The 14,187-nt window shown below is 34.3% G+C and overlaps 1 protein-coding gene and 1 long non-coding RNA gene across 2 annotated transcripts in view; one reads left to right on the top strand and one right to left on the bottom strand.

Annotated features, from left to right (window-relative positions):
- The first annotated feature begins 6,764 nt into the window (after positions 1-6,764).
- LOC136040813 (uncharacterized) lies at positions 6,765-7,011 on the top strand. Its single transcript, XR_010620887.1, has 2 exons — positions 6,765-6,872; positions 6,919-7,011. It is a non-coding gene; the product is annotated as an uncharacterized LOC136040813 (long non-coding RNA).
- The window catches only part of LOC136040812 (pH-sensitive chloride channel 2-like), a 37,557-nt gene continuing 30,224 nt past the window's right edge, over positions 6,855-14,187 (bottom strand). Inside the window, exons 8-9 of the mRNA XM_065725146.1 lie at positions 11,681-11,789; positions 6,855-7,216 (exon numbers count right to left, since the gene is read on the bottom strand). Of these exons, the coding sequence (XP_065581218.1) occupies positions 6,926-7,216; positions 11,681-11,789 (400 nt within the window). The 3' untranslated portion in view covers positions 6,855-6,925. The remainder of the gene's footprint in view (positions 7,217-11,680; positions 11,790-14,187) is intronic.

Here is a 14,187-nt window from a genome sequence, read left to right as displayed (position 1 = left end):
GTATCTGAAGGACTGTACCGTACGGTTAATTCCCATTTGTCGCTATTTTGTACCAGCTATTCAGTAAAATAGAGATAGCAGCTTTGTCAGTTTCAGCCAAACCTTAGAAATCTTCCAATGGGGTTGAGCTTGTTTCGGACAGTTGTCAATCAAATCTTCAATTGACCACCAGGTCACTCCTCTGATGAAATCCCCGCTCTGGCCGTCATTTAAAAACTGTGGTTTGCAGTTGACATAAAAAAGAAGCATCTTGGCAACAAAAGCAATAGAGCAAATAATTCTACCAGCCTGCAAAAGCATATTTCATTATTTACCTTTTATTGGCAGTCATCCTCCAAACCCCCAAATTAACCAAATGTACCTGGCATGGTTGCTCCCCTCAGCTAAATTTATCGTCATTACCTTCGCTAATTAAAGTGTTAGCTCATGAACTCGGGAATAGATTTCCAAGATTAAAATGAATTCCTGAAAAATATTATGTTTAATGCTTCAGTTTTTCTTGAAGCTAACAAGCTAGATAAAAGAAAATAAGACATTAAAAAAAGAAAACAAAAGGACTATAGAAGCCTTATTCTATCTAAATAGCCATTCTTGAATCCTATTAAATAAAAAAAAACTGATTTTTTTAGCTGAAAGTAAGGAGCGACATTAAAACTTAAAACGAACAGAAATTACTCCGTATATGAAATGGGTTGTCCCCTCCGCAATCCCTCGCTCTTTACGCTAAAGCTTTTAATTGTTTTAAAAAGTAGAATTGTGGCAAAGAGTCAAACTTTAGCATAAAGACCGAGGGATTGCGGAGGGGACAACCCATTTCATATACGGAGTAATTTCTGTTCGTTTTAAGTTTTAATGTCGCTCCTTACTTTCAGCTAAAAAAAATCAGTTTTTTTTTTTAATTTCTGAACGTTTTTGAATTAATGCATGTTTGGTTTTCGCTCTCCGCACATAAATTATTAAAATGAAATTTGTATATTAATTCTTTTTTTGGCTAAATGGCTTTCTCTTAGTTTTGATCAGACGATTTTGAGAAATAAGGGGTGGAGAAGGAGGCCTAGTTGCCCTCCAATTTTTCGGTTACTTAAAAAGGCTACTAGAACTTTTAATTTTTACCGAACGTTTTTATTAGTAAAAAATATACGTAACTTAAGAATTAACTTACGTAACAAACTTTCATAACCTTATATTTTTATTATGTATACGAGGGGGCTTGCACCCTCGTTAATACCTCGCTCTTTACACTAAATCTTAACTTTTCTCCCAATTCTTTAAGAATGACCCCTGAATCAGAAAGGCCGTAGAATGAACAGTTGAAATTACTAAAGATACTTTAGCATAAAGAGAATTTATCTCCTCCTAAATACCTCGCTCTTTATACTAAAGTATTTTTAGAACCCCCCATATGCGTAATAATCTCTGTTCGTTTTAAGTTTCAATGCTACTTCTTCCTTTCATTTGAAAAAAAGTTTTCATGTTTATTTTTCATTGTTTTCTTATAGCAATGCTAGAGAATCCTGCGCCCTTTTCATTGAATTTTTCATCCCCCATGACAGATTCCTACAAGGAAAGATCCTCCAACATAGCCCCCACTCCTCAGCCCCACCCCCAAACAAAATAAAATCCCCCTGAAAACGTCTGCACACTTCCCAATAACCATTACTATATGTAAACACTGGTCAAAGTTTGTAACTTGCAGCCCCTCCCCCAGGGATTGTGGGGAAGTAAGTCATCCCCAAAGACATAGTTATAATGGTTTTCGACTATGCTGAACAAAATGGCTATCTCAAAATTTTGATACGTTGACTATGGGAAAAAAATGAGCGTGGGAGGGGGCCTAGATGCCCTCCAATTTTTTGGTTACTTAAAAAGGGCACTAAAACTTTTCATTTCCGTTAGAATGAGCCCTCTTGCGACATTCTAGGACCACTTTGTCGATACGATGACCCCTGGGAAAAAAATAAAAAAATAAACACGTACCCATGATTTGTCTTCTGGCAAAAAATACAAAATTCCACATTTTTGTAGATAGGAGCTTGAAACTTCTACAGTAGGGTTCTCTGATACGCTGAATCTGAGGGTGTCATTTTCGTTAAGATCCTACGACTTTTAGGGGGTGTTTTCCCCTATATACCTAAATAAGGCAAATTTTCTCAAGCTCATAACTTCTTATGGGTAAGACTAAACTTGATGAAACTTATATATTTGAAATCAGCATTAAAATGCAATTCTTTTGATGTGGCTATTGATATCAAAATTCAATTTTTTAGAGTTTTGGTTACTATTGAGCCGGGTCGCTCCTCACTACAATTCGTTACCACGAACTGTTTGACGAACTGTTTGATCCTTAAAATGGAAGTGAAAAGGATGAATTAAGTAAAAAAAAAAATCAAAAAAATTTCAACTAATGAATTAATGATTTAAGTCGAAAATTAACCAAATGTACCTGGCATGGTTGCTCCCCTCAGTAAATTTATCGTCATTACCTTCGCTAATTAAATAGTTTGCTCATGGACTCGGGAATAGATTCCCAAGACCAAAATGAATTCCTAAAATTCAAAAATTTTATTATTAATGCTTCGGTTTTTCTTTGAGCTAACAAGCTAGATAAAAAAATGAGACATTAAAAAAAGAAAAAAAGGACTATAGAAGCCTTATTGGATCTAAATAGCCAATCTTGAATCCTATCCTTAAAATGGAAGTGAAAAGGATGAATTAAGTCGAAAAAAAATTTTCTACACAGGACCATTTACTACTATAGATTAGTTCTATAGAATGCAGAATTTAAGTTCTTTAATTAACCTTATAATTATCATTTACTACTCCTAAATGACACTACATATGCCCAGCAAAATGTTGTACACAACGAACAATAATACACAACGAAATGTGGTAGTTGAGCTATGCGGATGAGTTGATGGAGGTTGAGCTGTTTAGTGGTAACTTAATTACTAAAATTGTTAATGGCTAGAAAAACTCGTTTTCATCTTGGCTAGATTCTAATCCTACTAAGGTAGTTAAATCAATTCTTCCTTCAATAGTGTTGCTTCTAACTAAATTTGTTAATTTTTCATTTGAATGTGGAGTTTTTCCGAATGCTCTCAAGCGTGCTTAGATTATTGTTACGCATAAAAGTGGATCAGGAAATGATCAAGCAAATTATCGACCAATATTAACTTTACCAGTATTTAGTAAAATCTTTAAAAAGGCCATGCTCTCACGTCTCCTTACTTTGCTAAAATCTTAAAAATTCTTCATTATTTTCAATTTGGTTTTCTAACGAAGTACTCCAATGAACATGCCTATATGACACATTTCAATTTTATACATTCTGTGTTAGATTCAGGATTGATTCCGGCCGCTGTATTCTTGGATATTCGTAAGGCATTCGATTCCTTTACCTATGAAATTCTTCCATCGCAGATGTCTCAATTTGGAATTAGGGGAAATGTATTTTCTTGGTTTCAGTCTTATTTGAATGATAGGTAAATTTTTGTTAATCCACTTTTCCGTTAACCCTCACAAGTGAATTTTGGTGTCCCCAAAGGAACAGTTTTAGCGTCTGTGCTATTTTTGATTTATGTAAATGATCTTTACTATGTAGAGAAAATGCAGGAGCTTATTAATTGCTGTGGACTTTACCATCCTAAGTCTTCCTTTGCCCATAGTGCCAACTATAGTTCGCCATCATCTGATGCCATTTTTTGTTTTGCTGATGACAGCGCACTTGACGCTTCGGGAAATTGCGAATCAGAGCTTCGATTAAATTAAAAAAATTTGTTTGACAGAGTAATTTTATGGTTTGATACTAATTATCTTACCCTAAATTTTTCCAAGTCCAGTCTTTTATTTTTTCGCGTATTATCCCTAGATTTATCCCTGGTTATCTGAAATTCATCAGCCAAATAGGATAATTCATAAATCTAAAGATCAATATATTGTTTTCGGCGCATTCTTTTCTTTCAAACATCACGTTCGTTTGATTAAAATGAAGATATGCAGGAATCTGGGTATTATAAGAAAACTTAAACATACTTTCCCTGGATCAATTTTGAAAATCCTCTTTCACTGCTTGATCCAATCTTACGTTTCTTACTGTAAAACTGAACCTTTAATTCACTGTTAAAACAACTTTTTGTTGTTTAAAATAAATATAAAAACTTCATTCAGGAAACTAATTGTTCAGGGGTTATCCTATTACTTGATTTCAATTCATTGTATATTCTTTACTATATTCACTATATTCTTTGCTATATGTACTGTGCTATGCTATGTACTGTTGCTATATGTTTGCTATATTTACTTTAAGCTTTGCAAAAAAAAAACAACAAACAAATGACCGTGGATTGTCAGTTAAATTGACATATACTGATATTTCTTCGTTAAGGTTTTGATAATTTTTCATCTAAAAAAGTAAAAAGGTGAAAACATTAAAGCTTATTTTAGTTTCAGTGAAGCTCAAGTTGTAATCTGGTCTTTAGAAGGCATAGGGGTTATTAGCCTTACTCATGTTAATTTTTGCTCGTTTCGAGTTTGACTCAACTATATTTTGTAATTTTTGTTCGTTTTGAGTTTTATTTATTTCATGATAGTGGTTTGTGGTAGTCTTACGCTTGGAAGATTATTTGACTTTATTTTTGCTCATTCTTGGCTCTATGGAACCATTTACTTTTCTTTGAAAAAATTTGTCTTGTGGAAAAAGTTTTTAAATTAATTTCTGTTCGTCTTATTATTGACATAGTCCTTTTCATGGAAAAAACATATTGTATATCTTTTCATTTCTCTTCTGTAAGAATCCATAGTATGGATTACTATTTGTATATTGGAGAAGGTTTTTCAATATTTTTTTTATCCTGACAAATATTATTTTTTAATTTAATTTTTATAGCTGCTGAAGTTGACCTGAAAATGAAACTTAGCATTATTCTAAAAATATTCTATATATGACCTTTGACAACCTGGATACACTTACACTCTTTTCATTTATTTACATTTTAAGAACGCAAGTAGTAATAGTAGTATCCCCAAAAGTTTCAACTCAATACCCCCGGTCATTCTCAGATGTGTCTTATTGGGAGCTAGTTAACACAATGCCTTTTGATTCATTTTTAGAGCAGCATTTAGTTTTAAAGTAAAACGGGCCAATTGCATAATTGTGGGGTTGACATGCCTGACATCCGTAAAGACACAGTTGCTGGCCGTTCTACTATGCTGAACAAAAGGGTTGTCTCAAAATTCTGACTGGATGCGTTTCTTGTAACTCGTAAAAGGGGCACCAAAAGGCTGCTTTCGAAATTTCTTCGAAAAAAATGGCCATCTCAATGGATCATACGAGGTTTGATGGGGGTATCCACTCTTTGATCACTTTGAGTATTAAAAAGGGCACTGGAACTTCTGATTACCAATCCAATAAGCAGTCTCTAAAGTTTATTGAATCAGTCTTTCTATGCCCCCTTATATGCCCCAGGGTATTATTTACAAGCCTTGCCCTGAGAGCTCCAGGGGGTTGTACCTTTCAATTACATTAAAAAGAATGGCCGTCTAAAAATTTGGATCGGATAGGTTCGGAGAAATGGTGGAAGTGGGAGGTCAGTTAGTTGCCCTCCAATCACTTTCGGCTATTCAAAAGAATACAAGCCCTTTCAACTTACAACGGAACGAGATCTTTTCGAGGTCTCTACGACAACAAATGGCCACTTCAGAATTTCTATAAAGATACTTTTTGGGGAAAATACGAGGTATGGGGTAAGGGATATCCACCCTCAGATTATTCTGAAACTTAAAAGGGGCATTAGAACTTTTGATTATCAATCCAATGATCCCCCTCTGAAGTTTAAGTTATCACCCTTTCTATATATACTGTATATGCCCCCAGAGAAGAACTTACAACCCTTGACCTGAGGGCTAAAAGGGTGTTGTCTTCCACAAAGCCATAATTTCCGGTATTTTCAACTACGTAGAACAAAATGAATATCTCAAAATTTCGATTGGATGTGTATGAGGAAATGGTGGCGGTAAGAGGGGGTTAGTTTCCCTCTAACCACTTTCGACTAATAAAAGGGGCAACAGCCACTTCAATTTTTAATCTAATAAGCCCTTCTAGAACTTTCTTCGACATCAAACGACCATCGAAAAATTTGTATTATATGCATTGCGGGAAAATACGAGGTACGGGGGAGGAGTTTCCCTCCTTCTATCACTATTAATGTTAAAGAGAGCACTAGAAGCTTTGATTAAGAATTCGATGAGCCCCTTCCGAAGATTATATGATAACCCTTTTTATATAAAACTTAAACGCCCCAAGGGCATAACTTACAACCGTTGCCCTGAGGGATATGGGGGGAGGAGGTTAAGACTTAATTTCCAGGTCTTTCAACTATAGTACATCTAATAGTTGGAATCACTGAGCTTAAAGTTGAAAAAAGCCTCAAACTGAAACGGTTTTTCTAAGTAAATTTTATAAAAGTACAATACTCGAATAGAAAACGTTCATTATAATAAAGGCAACTGGGAATATAACTCTAGCATTTCTTTCAATTTATTTCCCAACATCATGCGCTACATGCGGGTCAATCCCTGAAGTTAATTCTTCCGTACAAGGCTGAAAATGAAAACTGATCTCTTTAACCTTCTAACTGTGAGCAAAGTTGAAAAAAAAAATCATAACAGAATGGGCAATATTCAATATAACATCTACATCGTATTGCATACCCATAATACTATATACCTAAGAATTTTTACCCATAATAGTATATTTTAGAATGATATCCATTAGATATCTGGGAAGATACCTAATAGTTAAATTAATACATCTAATAGTTGGAATCACTGGGCTTAAAGTTGAAAAAAGCCTCAAATTGAAACGCTTTTGCTAGGTACATTTTATAAAAGTACAGTACTCCAATAGACAACGTTTGCTAGGTACATTTTATAAAAGTACAATGCTCCAATAGACAACGTTCATGATAATAAAGGCAACTGGGAATATAACTCTAGTATTTCTGTCAATGTATTTCCCAACATCATGTGGCACAAGCTGTCTACTTCTTTTGCCTCCTTCACCCATCTCACCAACAGAGGATTCAAGGTCAAATGAATAAGATCCACGTCGATGTGTTATTTTGGTAAGCAAATCACCAACTTTCATGGATACCTCGGCAGTGGATTCTCTTCTGCTTTGATCATCAGTGAAGTCAAGAGAACCAAGGGAATTTCTTTTCTAAAAAAAAAAAATTATATATTAGCAAAAAATAGTAGTTTAATGAAAAATCAGAAAAACATAAAAAATGTAAAAATGAAAATAAACTTATGACGGTAAACATCGTAGAATTAAATGAATAACAGTAAAAATAACAATAAAAATTTAAATTTAAAGCAGTAAAATATTTAAGAAAAAAGTAAAATAATAGAGAAAAATAACGGAAAATTACGCCAAAAATGCAACATTGAATACATTCAGCAGCCTTTATGAAAGACTTTAATCAAAAGTATAACTGTTTAAAATAGTTAATTTGAAAAACTTTTCCACAGGACCAGTTTTTCAAAGATTGGATATTTTTGGGGAAATGGTGGGCGTGGGAGGGGAGTTAGTTGCACTTCAAACACTTTTGACTATTAAAAAGAGTACTGGTCCTTTCAATTTCCAGTCAAATGAGCTGTTTTCGATGTTTCTACGACAATCATAATTCCTATCAGATGAATTTTGGGAAAATACGAGGTGTGTGTGTGGGGCTGGGGGGATGTCATCCGCCCTCCAATCACTCTGAACCTTAGAAAGAGCACTTATACTTCTGATTAGCAATCCAATAAGCCTCCTTCGAAGTTTATACTTTCACCCTTTCTATATAAACTTTAAATGCCCCTAGGGCATAGCTTACAACCTTTTCCCTGAGGGGTGTGGGGGGCTTGTTATTCTCAAAGAGATAATCTCCGGATCTTTCAACTACGTTGAACAAAGTTGCTATCTCAAAATTTGATTTAATGTGTTTGGGAAAATGGTGGGTGTGGGAGGGGTGTTAGTTGCCCTCCAATCACTTTTAAATATTCAAAAGGTTAATTTTCCCTTTGAATCTTCAATCAAATGAGTCCTTTTCGAAGTTTCTACGACAACTCCTCCTATATGAAATGCCCTAGTCTAAAAGAAAAAAATAAACAATACATTTTACCCACATCGCTCTTAACTTAGGCAGCGCTATTGCGCTGTCTATGATCATTGTATGTTTCAGTTCTAATATTTCCCAAGACCAAAAACATTTAGATATCTATTATTACCCCCAAAGTTGAATAGCATCAGTCCAAACCAGTGTTTTCACTTCGTCTTCTTAGGAAGTTGAAAGGGCCGTTACGAAATTATTGATTTTTGTAGAACTGATATTCAAATTCATTCAGCTTTTGCACTAAAATTAGCTAAATATATTTGAACTTAACATTACGTATCTGGCGGTATCTTAATGTTAAGGATTACCGCTGGCTGCAGGTACGCACAAGTGAGACAAGGGAGCGTATTGGTCCGTATATCCCCTCATAATATGCACTTTTTTGTATTTTATGAGGATGAGGAGTGCATGAAAACGCATTTTTGGCTTTATACAAAATCCTCTACACTTCTTTCCTCCCTCTACCTGTACAAAAACCCACTGACTCTCATCCAGATTAGCTAATGTGCAAATATAAATATCTGCAAATAATTTTATTAAGCTTCAAATGCATCAACTTAGTTCAATCGAGATTTTTAGTGAATGTCTATTTTAACCATTTATTTTGATTTGACTGATCGCATCCTAGGGAACAAAATGGACTACCGCGTGGTATTATTTCCTGCAAAATGGGATGTTCCTTACTACATTTCGACTGCAATCTTCCTACTTTGTATTTCTCTGTGGCGCAATATTGTTGTCCCATATCAAAGAACGGTAGGATTTTTATTGCGTAATGTTTGCAAAAATTACTCGCCCATTCGGAAGGGTTTTGCCCCTGTTTAAAAAAAAATAATTTATGCCGTGTTCCTAGTATTCGGTGGGTCAATTTTTAACTTAATGAACTTCACAATTATAGAATCATCAAGAAAAGCCAAATTATTTGTATGTAAATATTGGTACTTGTATGATATACCCCCTACCTAATGTTCTTCTACTATGTTTCTCTGACACTCAATCATAATAAAATACACTAAAGTAAGATAAAGTAAAATACTTTAGAAACGAATTTGGACATTAGAAGGGGGAGGGGGTAAAGTATAGTGGGTCCTTATGCCTAATGTGTTAGGTACAATTATTCTGCATATTATGTAGTAAGAATTGTTTTCTAACTTCACATTGTCTAAGTACTTTACCCAGTTACTTCTAGCACGAGTCACTCCTTACTTACAGTTAGTTGCCACGAGCTGGTTGATCAAAAGGTCTACCAGAGAGAAAACCAGATCGTTTCAAGTCAGCGTTACTATCATCCGTCAATCTCAGACCATCACAAAGATATATCAGCTGAAGGACATCAGTAGCAAGTATCACAATTTAATCTTCCTTAGCTCATTCATTTGCCTTCCCAATCAAGAATCAAATTGACTTAGTGGCTGACCAAGTCAATTTCTTTTAAGCAGATTAGAAGACTTCACGATTTCCAAATTGTAAGATAAATCAAATCCTCTGCTAAGAATACAAATTAGACAAAGACGAGGACTTCATAATAAACTGTCTCACTTCATTCCAGAGTATTTCAGCATTTGAAAGCTATCAAAGTAATAGTATTGAAGTAAAAGTAATAGTTAAAGATGAAGTGTAAAGTAATCGTAAGTAGTAATAAAGTAGTAATAGAAGTAACAAAGTGCTAATAAAGTAGTAATAAAGTACTGTAAAAATTGTAATATAAAGATAATGTTTAAATATTTAAAGGTAATTCAGTAGAAAAATACTCAGATTCTCATTCAACAAGCTTTATTAAGTAGGATAAATGGATAGGTTAAAGATCATCTAGAGCCAAAGCTGGTGTCGAATCAGCTGTTCGGTCCAAAGGTCTTTTTTTACAGGAAGATGTAACAAGCACGTCGTCCAATATTACGGCAGTAGGGATCCATCTGTAGATCCATAGGTCCATAGATGCTTTTCTTACAGGGAGAAGAAATAGGCATGTCGGCCAACATTACAGCAGCAAGGATCCATCGGTAGATCCATAGGTCTATAGATGTTTTTTTTTTTACAGGGATAAGTAACAAGCATGTCGTCAAACATTACGGCAGCAAGGATCCATACATAGATAATAGGTCCCAGATCTTTTTTATACAGGGAGAAGTACCAAGAATATCATCCAACATTACGGCAGCAAGGATCCATCCATGGCAGTGTGGTCCATAGATCTTTTTTTTTTACACAGACAAGTAACAAACATGTCATCCATCATTACGGCAGCAAGGATCCATACATAGATAATAGGCCCCAGATCTTTTTTATACAGGGAGAAGTACCAAGAATATCATCCAACATTACGGCAGCAAGGATCCATCCATGGCAGTGTGTTGCCAAACAGATCAATATTCCCCTGTGTTGCCACAGGATAATTCATTAAGTCCTCCAAATTTCTTCCATTACTTGTACATATTTCATTTTAAAACTCTGTCTGCTTATATTACTCAGTATTTGCTTGTTGCCACCGTTTCTTAGACCATTCACTAACAAGAAATAAGAGTTTAAAGTGACAGATGTCGATTTCTAAGAAAGTCATAAGCAGTAGTAAAGTAACTATGGCAGTAATTACAGGAATCTATATAAAAAAGGATATAAAATTATAAGGGGAATCGTAAAAACTAAAATAGTTAAATTTGAGGGAGCCAGGTATCAAAAAAGTCCTAACAGAGTGATTCTTTACACTTCTGTTTTCAAGTTCTTCTGTGACACATCTGTTGGTCATTCCTGAGCAGAAACTTTTCTGCGTGCATTGTGCGCAAGTATTCTACGTATGCAAGTATTCTGCTATTACCAGCAACTCATTGCAGCACAGGTCTGCCATTGCAAGCATAAAAGTGCCACAGCACAACTCATTGTAGAACAGGTCTGCCTCTGCAATCAGAAAAGTGCCACAGCACACCTCATTGCAGAACAGGTTTGCCTTTGCAATCACAAAAGTGCCCAGGCACAACTCATTGTAGCAGAGGCCTGCCTCTGTAATCACAGAAGTGCCACAGAACAACTCATTGCAGCAAAGGTCTGCCTCTGCAATCACAAAAGTGCCACAGCACAACTCATTGTAGAACAGGTCTGCCTCTGCAATCACAAAAGTGCCACAGCACAACTCATTGCAGCACAGCTCTGTTTCTGCGATCACAAAATTGCCCCAGCACAACACATTCCTGCATAGGTCTGCCATTGCAATCACAAAAGTGCCACAGCATAACTCATGCAGAACAGGTCTGCCTTTGCAATCACAAAATTGCAACAGCACAACCAATTGGATCATCTTAGCTTCTTGGTTATATTTTTGTCAAGGCTTGCCACTCTTTGAGGGATATATTTGATTGTAAAACAAAAAGCTTAAAGGTAAAAATTTTAAATAGCCTCGTTAATTGAATAAAGACACCTTTAAAACACAAACATAAAAGACGTGTTAAAAAGTTTTAAAACATTTTTATGGAAAAAAAGAATAGGCAGTTTTGGTACTTGAAGCCTATAATACAGACTATAAATAAGATACTTACATTTGGCGGTATAGTCGATTCTTCATCTAAGTATTTAGAGCTTGCTTTCAGCCTAAAGTTATTTTTTAGAATATGTTTTGTAGAAATTTTCTTCGCTTCATAAGGACGTCTGAAAAATAAAGAATTAAGGAATGATGCACAACATGATAATGATAGTAAAATTAGTCTTATCTTAAAATGATAGTCTTATAAGAAATTTTCTATAATAGTGGAAATTATACAAAAAAAAACTACTGAGGGTATTTGTTATACCCTTCAAGGGTCACTAGAGATCAAATTAGAAACATTATTTTGAACCCTCCCCCTTCCTGCGTAACGTATTCCGATTTTACATAGGAAAGCTTTTATTTTGCTGAAAGGACTTTGTTTCAGTTTGTGAGTGAAAGGTTTCAAGAATTGAGACTTTAAAGTCAATTAAAGGGATATAACGGGAATATGCAGGATTGAGGGGACAAAGTATCCAATAAAATCTAGGACTCCTCCCCCTCTTTTCAAGAAATTAAAATTATAGTCATTTTCATTGCTTTAAACTGGAAAAAACTTCCTTCGAATTTGCCTTAGATAATAACGATCAAAAATTCTCGTAGTGGTTAGGTTGTCTAATATTTTGTGTTTCAACTGTCCAAAAATTAGTAAAACGTTAGAATAAATTAGCTATTAGGAGAGTATTGCTTAGGTATCTGAAGTTTTTAATCTAGATTCCACTATGTACAAGCAATCCAAATTTTATTTGGGAATCTTCAGTGGCTGATCCTTTTGCTGCTGTAAAAGATTGCTATTAAAGTACTCTAGTTGGGTTAAAGCCAGTACCCCTTCATGGAATCTCATTGCTGGGTATTTTCGTGTCTTTTGTTTCAAGATTGATATTCATTTGGCAAGAAAACATGATTTGTGTTTGGGTTCATTCCTGGACTACCACTTTTCAGAGTTCATTCATTTTATGTTAATTAATCTATATTAGTTTTGCACCTCGTTTATGTTTTGCTCCTTTTTTTATTTTTCCACCTTCTTTTTAATTTTGTAGCCGAATTTCAATCAAGTGGGCATAATTGTTTTATTCATTTTTATCTTTGGCTGTTTTAGGCCTAAAATTATTTGGTTCTTTTTTGGGTCTCAATTTAGGGAAATTTGTACCCCTGTTTTTATTTTTATATATTGGGCTCATCTTCGCCCAATGAGTTAAGGACTGGAAGCTTCCGATTGATAAGTGACATAAAGTTTTTGGCCCATTTGTGTTGCACCCAATTACAAGCTATTCAATTACACTCATATGATGCATACCCAATCTTATTTGAATCAATAAATTTCGGAATCAACTTCTTTTATTTTTCTTTTTTGCTTTATGTTTATTTTGTCTGTGTTGTCTAGTATAGACTGTAAGCTGTGTTTTAGCCTCTGGAAATGTGACTTCTATTTGGGTTCACTCCTGGACTACTACTAATCAGAGTTAATCTATTTTATACTAATTAATCAGTTTAGTTTTGTCCTTCGTTTATCTTTTGCTCCTTTTTTGATTTTTCCACCTTCTTCTTTAATTTTAAAGAACTTTTCAAGTAAATTAATTTCAATGAAGTGAGCATAATTGTTTTATTCGTCTTTATCTTTGGCTTTTTTTAGGCCTAAAATTATTTGGTTCTTTTTGTGTCCCAAATTAGGGAGATTCAAGCCCCTGTTAATATTTTTATACATAGTGTCATCTTGGCCCAAGGAGCTAAGGACTGGAAGCTTCCGTAACTTTTTGTCCCATTCCTTTTGCACCCAATTACAAGCTATTCAATTACACGCCTATGATGTGTACTCAATCTTATTTCAATCAATATTTTTTGGAATCAACTTCTTTTATTTTTCATTTTTGCTTTATGTTTATTTTGTCTTCGTTGCCTAGTATAGACTGAAAGCTGTATTTTAGCCTCTGTGCTTATTTTGAATACGGAACCTCCATAAGTACAAAACAAGCTTAAGAAAAATCACAGAAATATTTTTACATATTTCACATATTACATATTAAATATATAAATATGTCACATATTACATATTCAAATTGTCAGTTAATTAACTGTCATTTTAACAATGCTTAAAACATTGCAATAAAACTCGACAAATTTAAGAATTGATAGCCTATATCAATTCTAACAAATTTTATATATTAATTCCTAATCAAATTAATTTTTAATCCATATTAGTTTGTAATTGCAAATTCTGTGATGCTTTACAAAAAGGGCCGAAGTCCACAATTTTTCCGAAAATGAATTAAGCATACAAATTGAAAAAGCTGAAAGATATCTATCGATTGGTTAATTCAAAATGGGCTTATCTTTAAATCTGACAGACTCATAAATTGTTCCAAGAGGGCCTAAAAAAGAATGTAAGTCCCTAGTCTTCTAAGGAATGAACAATTCAGTAATTTGAACGTTCCGGTGAATTCCAATCCAAAAGCTATCTAGGAATCAGTAAGTAATTAAGAAATCTTAAGCTTCGAGTTTCTTAAATCTTGATTTAAGAGAAAG

The sequence above is a fragment of the Artemia franciscana genome, chromosome 21, assembly GCF_032884065.1.
Source record: "Artemia franciscana chromosome 21, ASM3288406v1, whole genome shotgun sequence".
Classification (NCBI taxonomy): Eukaryota; Metazoa; Arthropoda; class Branchiopoda; order Anostraca; family Artemiidae; genus Artemia; species Artemia franciscana.
The sequence above is the reverse complement of the archived record's forward strand: the minus strand, read 5'-3'. Positions and strand labels throughout refer to the sequence as shown.